This window comes from Mastigoproctus giganteus, chromosome 12 (assembly GCF_048544385.1).
Source record: "Mastigoproctus giganteus isolate SK-2022 chromosome 12, ASM4854438v1, whole genome shotgun sequence".
Classification (NCBI taxonomy): domain Eukaryota; kingdom Metazoa; phylum Arthropoda; class Arachnida; order Uropygi; family Thelyphonidae; genus Mastigoproctus; species Mastigoproctus giganteus.
This window is the reverse complement of record NC_143586.1, coordinates 114,472,637-114,492,532: the sequence shown is the minus strand read 5'-3', so window position 1 is coordinate 114,492,532 and position 19,896 is coordinate 114,472,637. Positions and strand designations below refer to the sequence as shown.

General features: G+C 36.3%; 1 protein-coding gene across 1 annotated transcript in view; it reads right to left on the bottom strand.

Moving 5' to 3' along the window:
* Positions 1-3,834: 3,834 nt before the first annotated feature.
* LOC150077353 (proton-coupled zinc antiporter SLC30A1-like) overlaps positions 3,835-19,896 on the bottom strand; it is a 169,359-nt gene continuing 153,297 nt past the window's right edge. The window contains exons 7-8 of the mRNA XM_090386856.1: positions 19,114-19,302; positions 3,835-4,100 (exon numbers count right to left, since the gene is read on the bottom strand). Of these exons, the coding sequence (XP_090242982.1) occupies positions 3,930-4,100; positions 19,114-19,302 (360 nt within the window). The 3' untranslated portion in view covers positions 3,835-3,929. The remainder of the gene's footprint in view (positions 4,101-19,113; positions 19,303-19,896) is intronic.

The window sequence follows — 19,896 nt, the reverse complement described above, 5'->3', positions numbered from 1 at the left end:
GTGCTTAATATATCTTTGCTTTTATAGTCTGTGGATAATATTCCGCCTATTTTCACTAATTAGAATCGCTGTTTAATAGAATTAAAATTCAATTCACAAACGTGATCACAATGACCGGCGCTTACTGCACATCGTATAGTGAACGGTACTTTACTATGTTGAGTTCATCATAACGTGATTTGATTGTACAAAGTGTGAAGTGTTCATTGTCTAACGGCCCCAGGGGTTCCCACATCTCCGTGTTGCACACTCTGTTTGTGAAACACAGAACACTGTGAAGGCCAGAGATTTTAAAAACTGTAAGGTACATGTTTATGTTGTGTTGCTCCTCTGACCTTTTAGCCATTGGGCCCCTAGTGGGACCCCCCCCCCCAGTTGCCCACACTTAGCCCCGATGAGGCAGGTCAGGCATAGAGGGATCACATTAGAAGAACTCTGGCAGGCCCTGCCACCTAATTTCCTAAGATTTCAGTGGCAAGGGCCTAAAAAAATAAAAAATAATAAAATAAATAAATAAAAAAAATAGTAATAATTGAATTTGATTGTACAGTGAACTAATTGTGAAAAAAAAAAAAGGGGGGGTTACATTGTATTTTTTTAACAGGTCGAGTTAAAGGCTTTGCAGCTGAAGTGCACGAAGTGAATCTTGACATACGATGTGACCTTTATCTTATTCACCGTGAAGACATTGTTGCCAAGTCTTTGCCATCTGCTCTGAAAGTTGTGCTGGAAAAGTCGCTAACTTCATCAAATCGCGGCCCCTCAATTTGCAGCTTTTTTCCGTTTTGTGTCAGGAAATGGGATCTGAACACACCACACTCCTGCTACATACAGAAGTTTTTGTGGTTGTTGTTTGGTTTTTAGGAGCATTAGCAATTAAGGCCATATTGCTCCGGGGATATGCAGTGGTCATTCCCTGACCTTTCCGCATCCTCCGTATTTGGTAGTCATGGGCTCAAACACTGGTCTAATCAAGAAGCGTGTGCTACGCACTGCTGCTCCTGCCCACCTGGCTACGGAGGCACCACATACAGAAGTACAGTAATTGTCATGTAGTAAAGTGTTAACGTGCCTTTTTGAACTTAAGGAGGAGGTAAAGACATTTTTAACAGTTGAGGGGCATGAGCATGCAGAGTTGTTTGCAGATGATGAATGGGTGACTAAGTTGGCATATCTTTCGGATATTTTCGTTCACTTGAATGAGCTGAACCGAAAAATTCAAGGCCAGAACGAAAATCTTTTTATGAGTATGGATAAGAATAATAAGGCTTTCAGAATAAGCTGGATTTGTGGATAAAACGCATTGCAAATGGGTTGTTTGAGATGTTCCCAACTGTATGGCTGCTTGCTGTACGGTAATAAAGTGGTGATGGACTTCATTAAAGAACATTTAGACAACTTGCAGCAGAAGTTCAAGGATTATTTTGGAGAGAGAGCATTGAAGATTTCGACTGGATTCATGATCCATTTGTTAAAGATACAAAATCCCTTCTGATGAATGTACCAGAGAAACTAACAGAACATTGCTATTAAAACATCGTGAAGTGCAATTGGACACATTTTGGTTGTCAATAAAGAAAGAATACCCTACTAGCTCTGAGATGGCAATTAATATGTTATTACCATTTTCAACTACATATACGCGTGAATTGGGCTTTTCGACCTTGCCTGAAATTAAAACATCAAAGAGTTAGAAACTCTGATCCATTGATGAAGAAATGAGGCTTGCACTGTTAACAGTTCCACTACACATCAGCAGTCTGTGTTCAGCAAAGCAGGCACAATTATCACATTGAAGGTATGCATAGTTATTTGGCTTAATACTAATAGAATTATTATTTTTTTTTTTTGACGCTTTTGTACAGCGATTTAGGGTTCATATAATGTTAATATATGCAGGAGCCAATTTCCATTGGATTGTAGGAACAATAATAATTGATTCTATTGTGACTTATAGCATATTCATATTAACACTGCCATAAACTATGCTTTTGGGGGGGGGTTAAGATTTTGATGTGCCATGTAGTGTCATGGATAACTTAAGGTGTGCTGCAAAGAGAAAAAGGTTGTGGAACACTGATCTAGTGTACTAATCTGCATCTGAGCTTAGAATTTTTCAGTGTACAAATACCAATTATAACACATTGTTCTACAATAACAAATGAATAATATGTTTTGTGCAGTCATTTCTGCTGCTATAACAGTTGCATACTCTGCTGTCATCTGGATATTAAATCAAATATCACTGAGAGAGGGAGAAATGCAATACAAGTTGTCAAACACATGTAAATATTTCAAAAATTCTTCTGTCATAGCCCTAGTAATTTTTCTGCACAACCCATTTTCCCCAACTCATGCCTCATGCTTTTAATAGGCTTTCAACGAGAACTGTTAACAAGTCATTTTAAATCTCTAACATTATTCTGTGACAAATAATGTTTCGACCTAGACCAAATTTTATTTATACGATATCATTAGAAAATAACGGCAATGTCAGTTTTAAATGAATAAATTTTAAAAATTCTTAAATTCTTTCTTCACTAATATAATGTGGTCACCTTGAAATATGTATGTAGTCGTCTAGTTGATGAAACAGAACAGGCACAAACTGGCCAGAAGAGTTTACAGCTTCACTGCATCCACTTTTATGGCAGCTAATAAATCAATGTCAGCTTAAAATATGCTTTGCATTTTTTTTTTGTGGTGGCAGCACATAGATATAATCTTGCAACATGATATCAGTAATGACAGTGCATATTAGCCAGACTTCTATTATATAATTTTAGTAATTATATAATATCCCAAAACTTAGATATAAGTATCTGCATTCACTATGCAGATTCTTATATCTAATAAGAAAATAACACTGTCCTACAGATTGGTGATATATTCGCTGTCTCATTTTAACTGAGCACTTTTTTTTTAATAAAAAAGATTTTTTTTTTCTAAAGTCAGAGGCTTTCAGTGCTATTTCACACAATCTTCAAGCAAGCAATTCTAGTATTTTGAGAATATCTATACAAATAATGTTTCTGATTGGGAATGTAGGCTTATTTTCTTGCACATTATTCTTTCTCTAAAATTCATTTATTAACAGGAATTGTGGTGATTTCTATAATTCTGGAATGATCACTGTATTTTTGAGATAATTAGCCGTTGAGAATAATCCTTTATTAACAGAAATTACTACTTTTAATTGAAGATGTTTATCCCTAGCTAAAAGAAAACATAATAAGGCAGATTTACCAATTTTAACTGAAATATAAAATAAAGTTGGACAAAATTGCAGCCATTACTAAAGCTAGCATAAACCTGTGATACCGTTCAGATGATGCTATTATATATATACTGTATATTTTACATAATATTGTCTAGGATACTTGTTCATGATTATTTTTTATTTACACATTTTCAAAGTTTTGTTAGGCACTGTTCTTTCCCCCCCCAACCCAATGATATACTTTTAAAAGCAATAGCCCAAGACGGATATCTGATTTTCTCTCTGTATCTATCTCCCTAAGAATATTATGTGGCAAATGGGGTAATTATAAATGCTTGACCAACATGACAGAATTGCATTATATGATATGATATTAAGTACAGCTAACAAACATTTATTTACAGTTTCTATACACCTGTAATAAAAATAGTAGCTCCTTGTAGAAAAAATTGCATGAGGCTATTCAACGATATAGTAACATAAAGGTCAAACTATTCTTATGCTTATTAAATGAAGCTATTCTACATCCCCTCTTACCCACAATTTCCAAGCTGCAAATTTGAAACCAATTATGAGAAGCTTAAGCACAATTTGGCAATTTTTTTTGTGCAATCTGATTAAGAATCATTCCATTCATATATTACATTTTATGATAAAAATTAAAATCTTTACATGATTTAACGGTTCTTTATGAATAATGAATCACAAATCACAATTTCTTTGATTTAAGTTGCAGTTCATCCACTGAAAGGGAAATATGTCCATTTGCTGCAATATCTCCAGGATGGGGAGACTCCTTCTCTCTGGGACCACAGCATGTTTGTGTAGCACAATTATTAATAGTGGGACAATCAAGGACACAAATTTCTTTGTCATTATTCTGGAATATTAAGAGAAAAATTAATTTAGTATTACCTAATTGATGCAAGAAAGTCCAGACTTTTGCAGCACCAACCAAAAATACATAAATAAAAATAAAATAAATAAAATTAACTGTGTTTTCCTCCTCATGAGTGTACTTATCTAGCTGATCTCTGATTTTCTCTAAGCTGAGACCCCAACCATGGTTACAGGTGTAGTCCTCTCCAGGAGAACCAACACTGATCCTCTTCAGGAGAAGAGGATTGATGTGATTGGCATTGTTCTAGCAATGGATCAGCTCATACTGGCAGTTGTTAGTTTCACACGAGCAGATGTCTGTTTTAAATTTTTTTTTGCTTTGCACTTGCTCAACATCACCATTATTTCTTTCTTTTGTAGAGGTTGTTTATCATCTTTTTCTTTTCTTTAATATGGGGAGCAGCTTTCACACTGACAGAACTATTTTCAATAAAATTATAAAAAAACATTAATCACAGATATATTCAAATCTGTCTAAAATTCATTGTGATAATCTGGCCAACTCTGACATTTACTGCGTGCAAGGCCAGATTTAGACATGATGAGGCGCTAAGGTAAAGCATGTGAAGAGTCACTAAAATATGCAATTAAAAATGTTTATTCTCATAAAAGGAAACAGCTAAGCTTCCTTGGATAGCAAATCCCCCACTGGCTTATTTAGCTATGCCAAAATCTGGCACTGAAACCTTTTCACAACTGCTGTTAAGTAGACTTTTCTACTATTTTATTCTGTTAACTGTGCTAAGACTTACACCTGCAGCTGCCACAGCATGCCTTGAAGTCTGTTCAATCAGAATTTATAATTGCTTTTTCTAAACACTTCTTCACAAAATTAAATCAATTAAATTAATTGAATTGACAATTCGATAACTGTAGATTTCTTAAATTGTAGATTTGAATTGATTAACTAAAAGAGCTTGAGAATGATACTCAATGCTTGAAGAGGTTCAAAACATTTTTTATGAAGAAGTAGTAGTAGTAGAAGTTGTAAATGAGACTGTGGTTGGTCTGTACCTAGATCCAATATAGCTAGGGAAGGACGTTATGTGGTTGTTTCTCATTAAGGTTATTATTATATTAATACCACTCTTATACCACGTGAACTTAATAATATAGTTTATTAGGCTGTTCACCTACATTAAAGTGAATACCCATCAGCAGACCATGTCAATAGTATGGTCTGATGATGGGTATCGGTAAGATACCCGAAACGTAGTACTAAGTATACCTAAGTAACTAAGAGTGATATTAATATAATAATAACCTTAATGAAATGATTACAGCTTATGAAATACTGGAATAAAACATGCTTTAATGAATACCTAAGATTATAGGCAAGTGAAAGAAATGTACTTAAGTTAAATGCACTGAGTTCAATACAAGCAAAGAATTTCTTTGCTTGTATTGAACATCGGATACTGGGTTCAGAAAATTATTATTATCAAATTATTCAGTTAATATATCCCTGTAAACCAAAATTAATCCTAAGTTGAATTTAAATTCAAAGTAAAATTCATTTACACAATCATTACTATAAGTTTTGATTTAAGATCTCATTATAACTTTTCTTCCAAATTATTTTCTTTTAATTTTTTTTTATTTAACAGTTAAAACAAGAGTGGCAAGTACACATTATTTTGTTATATTCCTTTTAGACTTTTTCTCAAATCTCCACTGTTACCAAAACTAATGGTCTAGTCAAATTTCAGCTGCTGTATGGACTATTTGATTTGCTGAAAGACTCTGCCAAGACTGAACTTCTAAACTAGACTTCTCACAGTTTTTGTGGATTAAACTTTGCCAGAATGTTTAATTTGACCTTATTTTTACTGGACTTCTAGCTGGACTTACTTGGATCACTTTTGGAGTAACCTGAGTGTGGCTGTTTCTCCACTAGGAAGCAGATGTGTTCATGGTGCCAAACAACAGCTGCTCCACACCACCGACCCACAACTGGTAAAAAGATACATCGTATCAATCCTTTACCCGACAATACTGTATGCTTCAGAGATATGGGCCTCGGCCGCCGAATCCAACATTAAAAGAATATTCTCTGCCGAATTCTGGCTTCTAAAATGGGCCAACAGCAAACTCCACCTTCCCCCAGCTCTCAGATCAACGAAGTTAGCAGAAGCTCTTCAACTACGCAGGCTACGGTCCTACATCGTAGAAAGAAGGCTGCTGTTCACCATCAAGATGGCAACCGGTAAAATTACAGAGCCGAACTTCTGGGATCACTGCTCTTGGCGCATTCCTCCTCCCCCTTATCTCCGGTCTTCAGCACAGCTGCTAGCAAACCGTAACCGGCTAGTACTAACTGACAGATTCCTGCCAAAGCAAATGCTGCTCTCACTGCAAGCCATCGACGGGGACCTCCAAGAAGTGGTCAATAATAAAAAATGCAGGAAGGGTATCCTCGTCGAACTGAAAATGTAAAACTGTGCTTTGTTAATAATCTGATGTAACTTAAGTTTTTCTCATGTATCTTTTGTAAATATGTTTTGTAAACCCCTGGCACCACCATGCCGTGACGGGACTAATTGTATGTCTATCATTGCTGCAATTAAAGATTCTATTATTATTATTAAGTATACTCTATAGAGCAGTGGTCTCCAAACTTTTTTGGATGCATACCCTTATTTTATTTAAAAGGACTAGCGTGCACCCCGGAATAAAAATTAAAAAAATATATATTTTTATTTATAAATCATTCACATGGAAGGAATTATATTTAAAAATCACATATAATTTTAAAAGATCACAAATAAAAAAACACAAAACAAAATTAAATTGAAGTCCAAGCACAAAATAATATGAAATCATTAATGTAACACTATTTCTTTTATTTATAAATAATTAAATGGTATGCATTATATCTAGAATCACATATAATTTGAAAAGATCACAATCTAATTCAATACAAAACTACAAAACAAAATGAAGCTGAAATTAAAGTACAAAGTGGTATAAATCAAATCAACAACATTCTTTAGTGGGAACAATGTGCTGGAATATTTTTCATTATTGCTGTGTATCTTGGTTTCATATTTTGGAACACAGCAACCCGAAGATCTGGTCCAAATTTAAGTTTATTTCTAAATGTGATTTTAATAATAGTCATTGCAGAGAAAGTCACCTCATATAGGTACACTGATCCAAATGGAAGGATTGCATTGCTCGCTCTGCTTACCAAATCACCCCATGGATCATTTTGCACAACCCAGTTTGGAGACCACTGCTATAGAGTATACTTGGCATCATTCAAGAAAACATTGGGTTACTAACCCAATCTTTTCTTAATTGGATTATCAATATCGGGAATGGATTTTTCCCAAGAAAAATCTCGAAAAAAATCAGGCAGTTAAGTTAGTTAGCACAGGCATATGATGCAAGAAAGCAAGCTTATGCAGCATCAGCCAAAAAAAAAAAAAAAAAAAACAAACTTCCACTTCACCCCTCCGTTTGTTTGAAATACCTGTCCAGCTGAGCCTTAAATTTATTTAGGGCTTCCACGACAAGGGATGGAAGTCTCTTCCACTTCCACCAACCAACTACCCGCTGGCTAAAGGCAAATTTCCGCACGTCTATCCTACATCTGTCTTTCCTCAATTTGAATTTATGCCCTCTCAGGTGATTATTCTGAACAAGAGGAAGAATCCCATCAGCATTGAGCATGCTCAAACCATTCAAGGCTTTATACACCTCTATCAGATCACCTCGCAGGTGCTTAGTCTCCAGACACTGTAATTTGCAAAACTTAAGCCTTTCTTCGTAAGAGTACCCCTTTGTTCCATTCACTAATCTTGTTGCCCTTCTCTGTACTCATTCCAGCAGCTCTACATCCTTCTTGAAATGAGGCCTCCAGACCTGTATACAGTACTCTAGGTGTGGCCTGACCATTGCCTTATACAAGGGAATAATCACCTCCTTATCTCTGCTAGAAAAGTATATCATTGACAAGACACCATGAGCTACTCTTGCAGCCAGTCGGCACTGCTCAGAGAACTTCATATCTGCCTGCACAATTACCCCCAGGTCCTTTTCATTCTCTACCACTGTCAGTGTAGTACCACAGAGTTGATACATTGCTCTGGGGTTGCTGTTTCCCATATGTAGTACTTTACATTTGTCAATGTTAAACTTCATTTGCCACCTCTCAGCCCATCTGCTCAACCTTTCCAGATCCTGTTCCAGCCTCATAGTGTCAGTAGTGTCCTTGACAACCCTGCCAACCTTTGTACTGTCTGCAAACTTGGACATTAAGCTTGATATAACATCATCAATATCATTTATAAATACAGAAAACAATAATGGACAAGACACTGAACCCTGAGGGACTCCACTAATAACATTAGTCCACGATGAGCAGTGTCCATTGATTACCACTTTGTCTTCTCCCACTCAACTACCCATAGCAGCAATTTGCTTTATCCATAGCAGCAATACGCCTCCAATGCCACACTGCTCCAATTTGTGCAGTAACCTTCCATGTGCATATCAAAAGCCTTTCTAAGATCCAAGTATATAATATCAAAGTTATTCCCTGAATCCAGTTCTTTTGTGACTGCATCATAGTATCCAATCAAATTGGTCAGGCAAGACTTCCCCTTAACAAAACCATGCTGTATCCGAGTTATAACTGAAGTCTTGTCCAGATGATCCTGCAGTGCTTCTTTAACAAGTGCCTCCATTAATTTTCCTGGAACAGAAGTTAAACTCACAGGTCTATAATTATTTGTGTCTGCCTTTGATCCTCCTTTGTGAATTGGGGTCACATTTGCACATATCCAGTCTGTGGGTATGTCCCCTGAGTCCAAGGAAGCTCTCATAATTATGGCTAAGGGTTTGCTTACTTCCTTTGCTGCCTCCTGTAATATAACTGGATATATCCCATCCACCTGGAGTAGATGGGATCTATCCAGTTATATTAGGGTTTCTTGTGTTTATCTCCAACAATTTCTCCTTTACTTTACTCTCAGTTATTACAAGATTCTCTAGCTTACTGCCAGAGTTCAATACACCTCTGGCATTTCCCTTGCTGAATAACTCGTCGTGTGAATGTCGATGCAAAATATTCATTTAGTTTGTTAGCTACCTGAGCAGGATCATCAACAGTTGACCCATCGATATCAAGCAGACCAATCTGATTCATCCCCTTTCTTCTAGAGTTTACATAACTAAAGAACTCTTTGCTGTTTTTCTTTGCATCCCTCGCCAAAGATTTCTTGTAATCTGCCTTTGCCTGCCTAACCTCCTTTGTAACTTGGTTACAGATAAACTTGTATCTATCATAGGCTTCTGTGTCACGTGTTAATTTGTAAGTATCCCATGCATTTTTCTTCTCTGTCATGTGTCTCATTAGTTCATCTGACATCAATTTATGCCTAAACCTTGAACAATATTTCTTAGTTGGTATGTAAAGCCTAGTAACTTCCAAGATAAGTTCTTTGAATGCTTCCCATTTTGATTTTGCTGTTGGTAACATCTTCAGTTGGTTTCACTGTATAGAATTTAAATACTGTCTCAGACCATCGTAGTTGCCTCTACGAAAGCAATAACTCTTTCCTTTACCCCTGATGGTAGTTACCTCTTTAAGTAAATCCCACTTCAGCACACTGTGATCACTGCCACCTAGTGGTTCCTTTATCTGCAGATTCTTAATGCATGAAGAATCACTACTGATAATCAAATCAAGAGTATTATTCCCTCTAGTTGCCTTCCGAACATGCTGATATAGAAAACAATCATCCAATAAATCCACAAAAGCCTTGCTAGTGTGTGAGTGACTAACCCACAAATTCCATTCATTATCTGGGAAATTAAAATCCCCCATTATAAGACTCTCTGAAGTACTGGCCCACTCTATTTCTCTGTACAGTTTCTTATTATACTCATCAGAGTCATTAGGCCTATAGCACACTCCTACTCTCAATTTTGATCTCTCAATGCAGTGTCCAGCGATTTCGACTGGCTTCATTCACGTCCTTGGATTTTATGTGTTTCTTAACTAATAGCACAATCCCTCCTCCCTTCCTATCCTGTCTATCCTTTCTGTAGACGTTGTACTCCCCAAATTCCAGTTCTGCATTCCTTATATCTGTGTGACCCCACATCTCTGATATCCCAACAATATCCACCTTTGATGCTTTGAGCAATACCTCAAATTCATCAAATTTATTTACCAAACTCCTAGCATTGGTGTACACGCAAGTATACATGCACCTGTTTCTATTCTTAGCTACCCTAACACAACCCATGTGTTTACTTGTACCGCAATGACTCCCAGCAGTCTCTGAAATATCCTGCATCTTGTTTTTCAGGCTTCTGCTCATTGCAATTGAAGCAGTGCAAGAATCACTTTCACCTCTGCCAGTGGCTACTGTTAATCTATTAGTCTTTGTATCCCTCCAAGCTAGCAGTTTTCTGACCCACCTAAAACTGCCTTGATAGCATCAGCAAATATTCTTGCACCCTTTCTATTTAAGTGTATCCCATCCCTGTAGAAGCAGTCTCTCCTGTTAACAAGTACAGTCAAGGCTGAAAAAAATTCTACCCCTTGAGCCTTGCACAATCTTTCCAGGGCCTAATTGATGGACAAGGCTCTCACATCATATACTCCCTCCTATCGTGTCTGGGTAGAATTGCAGACACTTTCAAATTCAACCCTAATTCACGGCAGTTGCATTTGACTTACTCTTTCAGTACCTAATGGATGACCCCTCTCTCTCTCGTGGGATAGCCTTGCTATATCATCTACTTTCTCTCGTTATTTTCTTTCTTATAACTGTTTATTTTCCTATTTCCTTTTATTTGCTGATACTAGAGATTTTCTCATCACAGGAAAGAACAGCCCAATTATTGTGGAAAGAAAATGGGTTCAGTGTAAACAGGCCTGTAAATTTTATTACTTTAACTTTGCTGATTGTCTCTCTCTCTCTCTCTCTCTTTTTTTTTTTTTTTAAAGAAAATCCCAAACACAACAGGTATTAGAACCTATAGTACTTGGTACCATGCTTGTGTTGGAGGTTGAGAAGATGAAAGAAGATATTTGTTGACATTAGACCTGAACTTCTGTAGACTGTAATTTTCAGGAAATACGTACGAAGGAAGGTTGTTCCAGAAAACAGCAGCTGAATGAATAAACAAGGAAGATGAAAAGTTGGCTCTGTGAGTTTCAAGGTGGACAGTAAATGGATGCTGGCTGGTGGCAGCAATTTTTCGGACTGTATTGAAAGAGAGAGAGCGGGAACAATAGAAGCGAATTCAGAAAAACAGTGCCCATGGAAGATCTGTAGAAAAGGCATGCAGCAGAAACAGTATATCTATGAGACAGGGAGTGGAGAAACTCTGTTAGAGAGGAGTCAATAATTAACCTAACTGACCTCTTCTGAATAGAATATAGAAGCCTGAGAGAGGTTTTGGCAAATCCACTCTAGATGTGGGAACAATATTTCATGGTAGGGCAGATTTGCGATTTTTACAGAGTGAACAGCTGTTTGGAAGAAAAGTAACACCAAGATTGAAAGAGAAAACCAAGTTTTTTAGATGCAGAGGAAGCAATATTTGTAATTGTGTTTGTGCCAAGAGAGATTAGAAGTCAGGGTAATCCGCAAAAGACTTGCCTGGAAATTGGAGTGTCAGCAAAGATAAGCGTAGTGGCTAAAGAATATTTTTTGTGAGATATAAGACAAGACTGAGTTTTAGAAGAATTGAAATCAACTAAGTTGTCTTTGCCCCACTGGAGAATTACCTGGAGATCAGCATTTAAGGAACTGGTAGCAGATAATCGAGAAGTTGAAGCTGATTGAGCAGGGCAAGTTTTCTCAAAATGGACAGTGGAATGCAATGTGCTATCATCAGCAAAACTATGGATAGCATTTCCAGTCACTGTAAGAAGGTCATCAATATACAAGAGGAAAAGAGTGGAGGAAAGAACTGAACCTTGGGGGGGGGGGGAACCAGCATTAGTGGAGAAGTTAGAAGACAGAGAGCCATCTACCATCACCCTCAGTGAGCGATCAGAGAGAAAACTGGATAACCAATTACAAAAAACAGTTGGGAAACCATAAGACGGAAGCTTGTTTAGAAGATCTTTATGCCAAACACGATCAAAAGCCTTTGAGATGCCAAGAGCAACTGTTTGTGTTTCACCGAACTTTTCCATTGAATTAGTCCATAAATGGATAACATAAGCCAGAATATCACCAGTGGATTGACACTGACTGAATCCATACTGGCGATCGTTGATCAGATGGAAGGTTTCTAGGTAGTTTAAGAGTTGGCGGTTAATTGATTTCTCCATTACTTTAGAAAGAGTCGAAGTAATCACAATGGGATGATAACTGGATGGGAGGGATTTGTCACCTAGGAACTGGTTGGATATGAGCAAATTTCCAAGCAGAAGGAAAAACACCTTTGGAATAACAAAGTGAAAAGAGGTGTCAAAGAATAGGAGTAAGTTCAGGAGCACAGGTTTTGAGAACAAGTGGAGAAATACCATTGGGACCTGGAGCTTTCTTAGCATCAAGATTTGTCAAAATCCTTCTGACATCCTTTTGACGGAGGACCACAGGAGGCATTGAATGGAGTGTGTTGGGAATGGTGGGAAATGTTTTACCAAGATCATTAATTCATGAGTTGAAAGAAAAATGGGATGCTCTTCTTGGTTATCTCAGCTAACAGATCTCCAAATTGTAATTTCTTCAATTAGGGTGTCTTGCAATTGCTTCTATGCTTTTTTGAATAAAAAATGGATACAATTTGCCTAAAGCATGATTAGACAATGAATGCATCACAAGAAAGGCAAGTACGTTAGTCATGGAAGAGAAAATTCGACTCTTTTGGTTTGTGATCCTACCTGGTTGTCATTTTCTATTATCATGGAACCTATAATACCATAGTCAAAGGATTATTTGATTCCAGGGAAACTCCTTTGTGTCCTGGATGAGAACTTTTCATTAAGGACACAAAGGAGTAACTACTCCTTTATATAAATATATACAAAGGAGAGGTTACTCCTTTCTTCTCCAAAGTTTCTCTTGTAGTCTTATAAGAAAGATATGTTTAACAAAACGATTTTAATAAACTTCAAATTAAATTAGTACATTAATAAACTTGCTGAAGAAATGCAACAAAAAACACCCAGTCACCAATTTGAACCTGGACCCCAGGGGCTCACATCTGGTGAGTATGGGCTTGGCACACCCAGGGTCCTGAGCTGGATATCATCATTCTTTTTCTACCTTGGTGATTCCCTTTTTACTTCTCTCTCTCTCTCTCTCTCTCTCTCTCAGGTAGACTCAGAATTTTTTTTTTTTGGCTGGTGCAGCAAAAGCCTTATGTTTCCTTTCACCATATGGCCATTACTAATACTAATACTAAGTGTGGAACTTATTTGATACTGTAGACAGTTGGATATGCATAAATTGGATTAAATCATTCACACTCTTCTTCTATCAAGAAGGATGTTTATAGATAACAGGTTATAATGTGCATGCTGAATAAATGACAGGATCACAGTAGACATAATGCAGGAACTTTAACCTGTAATGTATAAAGTCATTACCTGGAAGCTATCATTAACAAGCCATTATCAGTTCTACCTTAATCTGTGAACTGCATCTAATGCTCAAAAGTTCACCAGCAAGATCTTGCAAGCTTCAACACAGTTTGATTTAAGTTGGTATATACTTATGGGCATCTTTTTGAAATGTGACATATTTCACAGATGATTGCATTCATTCAATATCTCATCAAAGTGCTATGCAACACAAAATAAACTATAAAATAAAATGGTGAAAATATCATGATAATCATGATGAATAATTAATTAAGGTAAACATAGATGTCTGTGTGCCTTTTACCTTGTTCCTCATATAACCATGAGATTGCACCACATGTACAATGGTTATTCAAAAAGTTATCTACCATGGAAATAACAAATCAACATAGCATAATTTTCTCTCTCTCAATATATATCTCCCCCCCCGAGTTCAATATATTCCTCCATATTGAGGGCACAGAGGAAATACATGAAAAACGTTTTTGTTCTTATCTCTAAAAAAAAAAAAAAAAAAAAAACCACATTTACAGCCTTCCTTGATATTGTTGAAAATAGCAATACAGGCACTTTCAGTGATTGTTTTCTCATGTGGCTTATAATCTATTAAAAGAATTCCTTCCACATCGCAAAAAATTTTGGTCATGATCTTCTTGGCAGAGGGCCGAATCCTCAATTTTTTGGGCAGTAACCCATGGAGTCCCATACAATGCAAACATTGTATGGGACTCCTGTTTTGTTTCCCGATTCCAGCAATGAATCCACGTTTCATCACCAGTTACAATTTTTGAAAGAAATCCTTGTAGACCAGCATCATGCATGTGTAAATGTTCCTCATAAACCTGAGCTGTTTCTGAAGAGATGTGGCATTCCTGAAACTTGCAAGAACTTATCTTTGACAAGGCCAAGTGTTCATGGAGGACAGTCAGGGCTAACCCCTGAGAAATATTACATTCTTTGGTATTCATAAATACTTTAATAATCTATCCAGAATTACTACATCTTCAATTTTCTAGCACATTTCTGGAGTTGTCACTTGTTGGGTTATCCCAAGCAGGGTTATCTTCTATGGATTCCTGACACATTAAAACTGATAAAATTTTTATCTGGTATTCAGAAAAGGCATCACCATATATTGCTTTCATGCATTTATTAATCCATTTTGATACATGCCCTTTTCTTGTCAAAAATTTGATGTTGGCCTGACACACTACTAACATTCACATTTTCCTTTGAGTTGACTATTTTAAATCTCTTTTTTTCTACTATACTTCATCGTATTGAGCTGGACTTGTGCAATAAGATAAAAGACATTTATGAGAGTATGATAAAACTACAGTATTACACACTAAGCATATTTATAGTCAATGCAAATAACTCACTGAATGCCCATTGTACATTATTATCACCATTGTACATCAATCATGGATGGCAGTATTATTGGAAACATTGCAAGATTAGAGTATGATTGGAAACATGGTCAGATACAGAGGTGCACAATGTGACCCAATTTCTGCATGTTAAGGGCATCAGACTAATGAAAATTCAGACAAACTGGTGGATACACATATAGAGAGTTTTGGTTTGGTGCAACGCTTTTGCTAATATCACATTGCCACCATTCCTGTGATTTATTACAGCATTATAACTGAGGCTCTAAACCACCAACCACTACACAGTTCTAATCTTAAACTAACTCATTTTCATCTCTTGAGACCCCCAAGGAAAGTCTCCTTGGCAACGGATTTGCAACTGAAAACTATATGCAGCATACTGCTATTTCTCAGCTACAGATGTTTGATGCTGATTTCTTCTCTCATGCTGGAATTCTGAAAAGTCTTCTGAGTCACACATGCATCTATAATAAAATCCTTCGCTTAAGTGTGCTTGTCACACATGCATCTATAATAAAATCCTTCGCTTAAGTGTGCTTGTCACACATGCATCGATAATAAAATCTTTCGCTTAAGTGTGCTTGTTACCTTATTTTTGTAAACATCTTCATACACAAGGTGTGATTAAAAAGTATAAGGAGTGAACTAATATTTGGGAAATGATGAAGCTTACCATCAAATTGAATGAATCTCCTTCAAAGTACAGCTGGCCCCCGTTATAACGCGGTTCGCTTTATGCTGATTCGCTATAACGCTGTTCATATATTATAACCCGTATCTGACTATAACGCTGTCACAGATCACTATAACGCTCTTTTACAGATTGCATTTTTGGCATATTTAACGAAATCGTTTCATTTGATGGAGTCAATAGCTTGAAAATGAATATAAAAAATACGGTTAAAACGTTTCCCACGCCGACTTGAGAAATATTCCCACGCTCAGTGAAATTCTCTCGCGCGCTAATTTAACTGCAGTACAGTGACATGTTACTTAGTTCTGAGATCAACATTTTAAAAAATGATCAAGTATATTGCTTATAATATTTGCGTTATATGCATTTATCTGAAGTCTAGTCATCACTCAGTACAGTATTAGACAACGTGCGTAAAGGACAGTTTACTCGAACATTGTATCGTAATTAATGCAACCAACGCAGTTCATTTTAAAAGAGAATGGCCGATAAGAATGAAAAAGCAACGTCTGAGCGCAGTACGAAGACTATACATGTGTTTTTTTTTTTTTTTTTTTTTTTTTAGTTAGTTGTTGGCGCATCGGCTTCTGGGGCCATAATGCATCTCCCAAGGTTTTTGCATTTTTACTCTGATCCAAGCCCAAGGCGGGATTCGAACCCACGACCTTTGGGTTGTTAAGCAGGCACTTTACCCACCTGGCTAGTCCGGTCAGCACTATAAATGTAAGAAATAGACTGAATTTGAAAATGAAATTAGACGTTTTGAAGCGAATCGATTTTGGTCAACAACAAGCGGATGTGTGCCATAATTTAGGACTTGCAAGTTTAACTGTAAGAACAATTATAAAAAAATAAAGAATTAATTTTAGCAGTGGGAAAGATAGCTGTTACACTGCAAGCAACTAGGACTGGGCCGGCTATTATTGAATTGAAGATAATTTTATTGAAGATAATATCCAATGCAGAATTCAGTTAAGTTTAAATATTATAAATAATAAAAAAAAAAAAAGAGAGAGAGATTAGCCTATATGACGATCAGAAGAAAACTCACCTAAAAAAAAAAAAAAAAAAAAAGGAACCATTTAAAACTATAAGGGCTGGTTGAATAGATTTAAAATCCAGGGATAAGTCGCAAGTGCAGATCAAGAAACCGAAACTTTCAAATAAGAACTTGTTAAAATTATTGAAGAGGGGTATTGTGTGTTATACTTCTCATCAAGTTTATAACATAGATGAAGCAGTACTTTTGTGGAAACGAATGCCTAAAAAGAAGTTTCATATTGAAAGAAGAAAAAAACATGCCAGGTTTTAAAGCAGCGAAGGATCGGTTGACTTTACTGTTGGGTGGTAATTAAACTGCGGGGGATTTAAAATTAATACCCCTTTTAGTTTATTTGGAAGAGGGTCAAAGTTCAACCCAAAATCGACACATTTTTCATAATTAAATTCGTCAATTAAATTAAATCAATTTAGATCAATTAAATTCATGATTTTAATTGGAATTTTAAGTTTAATTTTGATACGTAAGTAGTTACCACATAATTATATACGTATGTAATGCAGAATAAATATACAAATATTTGAATATTAAATATTTTGACCGACATTTGTGCATCTTTTCACTACCGTTTATTATTGATTAGGAAATATCCTATGGCACCGACCGCAACTCACAAATACATATGTTACCTTATGGGAATGAGGCGCTCGCTTAGCACGGATTCACTTAGCGCTCTGTCTTTCCAGAACGCTTTTTTATCAGCATTAAGCGGGGGGTCACCTGTAGTCTCTAGGTGCCTCCGTAGCCAGGTGGGAAGGAGCAACAGTGCGTAGCACACACTTCTTGATTAGACCGGGGTTCGAGCCCGTCACCACCAAATACGGAGGATGCGGAAAGGTCAGGGAATGACCACCGCATATCCCGGAGCAATATGGCCTTAGTTGCTAATGCTCCTAAAAAAAAAAACCAAAACCAAACCTGTAGTCTCTTTGACATTGTATATACCAATTCCAAAGCTTCTACAAATTTTGGAAGCATTTCTGATAGGCTTTGTTTGGAAATACTAATAGTACCTGTGTCTTGTGTTCTGAAAAATTTCCTCATTTGTTACAAATCTGACCTTTTTTGAGGGGCTTTAAGCTTGGAAACCAAAAAAAAAAAAAAAAAAATCATAGGGTGCTAAATCCAGTGAGTATGGTGGATGGGGGACCATAGTGATGGGGTGCTCACAAGAAATTTTTGAATAGAAAACACTGAGTGGGGTGAGGCATTGCCATGCAAGCATCCTGAGACCCACTTTTCCAGCTGTTTTCTCGAACAGCATTATGTAATCAACGTATAAATGTTTTGTAGTATTCCTGGTTCACTGTGGAGCAAAAATACAATAAGCATGATCTTTAAATTTCATTGAGATTGTTTTCTTTTTGGACCTTGGATAAGTCAAAAAAAAAGAGAAAAACTTACACCGAGAGGACTCAGCCATTGTTTCTAGGTCATGGCAATACACCCACGATTCATCAGCAATAAGGCTGGAAGAAACAAAGTGTGGGTCAGCAGTAGCACATTGATGAATATCCTCACATATGAGAACTCACCACTCTCCGTGATTGTCAGTGAAGATGCAAAGTACAACCTTGGCTGAAACACATCACATTTCTAAGTCTTGTGTTAAAATTGATTAACATGTCCCATAAGAAATATCAGTTTCACTAGCACCTTCATGGACCACTAAACATCAATCACTCCTGATCAGATCATGAATATGAATGATTCAATCACTGGTTTTTAAAGTCGAAGATTGGCCAGAGGGAGAATCATCTTTGAGAGAAGTGGTTCTCTTTAAACTCTGCAAACCACTGAAAAGCTTTTAACAACATATTCTTTTCCAAAAGATATTTTTAACACTTCATGAGTTTCCATTGCACTTTTCCATAATTTGAAATAAAATTTGATGCAATTCACTGTTCAGCAAAATCACTCATTTTAAAATGCAATGTGAAATACAAAACACTTTCTATTCAATGCACATTATTCAGACTGATTGCAGATTAATAGGTGATTCATGCATTGCTATGTCTAGATAAATTACTGAACACATTGCAGCAATTCACAACTCGCTACAACAGTGCAAAGCCAGTCCCTGACTGAACTTTTTGATCACACCTTGCACATGCATATTTATGTTGGAACAACTAATTTTAGTCTTTAAATTTACAAACATGTTTTTTTTTTTTAACTGGCTGAAAAAGTTACATTACTTTTAAAATCAAATGCCGAAAGTGAATCTAACTAGGTAAAATTTAATTGAAAGACTTAATTGAGATTTAACAGGTAAATTTAATTTACCTCAAGATCAACAAATTCAGGTTGTATTGTTGTAGAGTGTATTCCTTCATTATGGAAGAATTCTTTGACTTTTTCTGCAATCTGCATGTATTCATGCAAATTATGGCATCTGATGTGAGCAGATGCAATAATTCTGTCTCCAGCTAACTGCCACACGTGAAATTCATGAACTGCTAAGACACCTTCAACCTACACAAAAAATAATTAAAATAAAAAAAAATACATATAACACGCATATAAATAAACTATTTATATATTTGTGTGTAAACTATTGAGGTCTAAAGATAAAGCTATACTAGAATTATTTTTTGATTATAAACATGAAAATCATTATGAATTTACAGTCACACTCTTAAAAACATCATATAATATCTTTTGAAATTAAGGGTATAATTCTTTATGAATTTACAATCACACTGTTAAGACAATACACTCAGTAGGTGGTAGATGACTTTCATCAACCAGTGAAATACCACCACTTTGCTTATTGGAGGCTTGAAGTGGTGAAACCCATGTTTAGTCTCTAGAGCAAAGTTTCCGGCATCCCCCCCCCCATACTTCTCCTTCAACCCATGCATAGTACTCAGTACTATAGGTTTTGATACCTTTCGTGTTTGGGGTTTTCATAAAAAAAAAAAAAAATCATTAAGCACTGATGAGATGCAATAAGAGGGAACAGAGCTGATATGCGGACAAGGAAAATTTGGAAATTACTCCTTAATACCACACCTACTCGTGGCACGACAATTTCTGTATGTCCTTCCATAAGAGGGAACAGAGCTG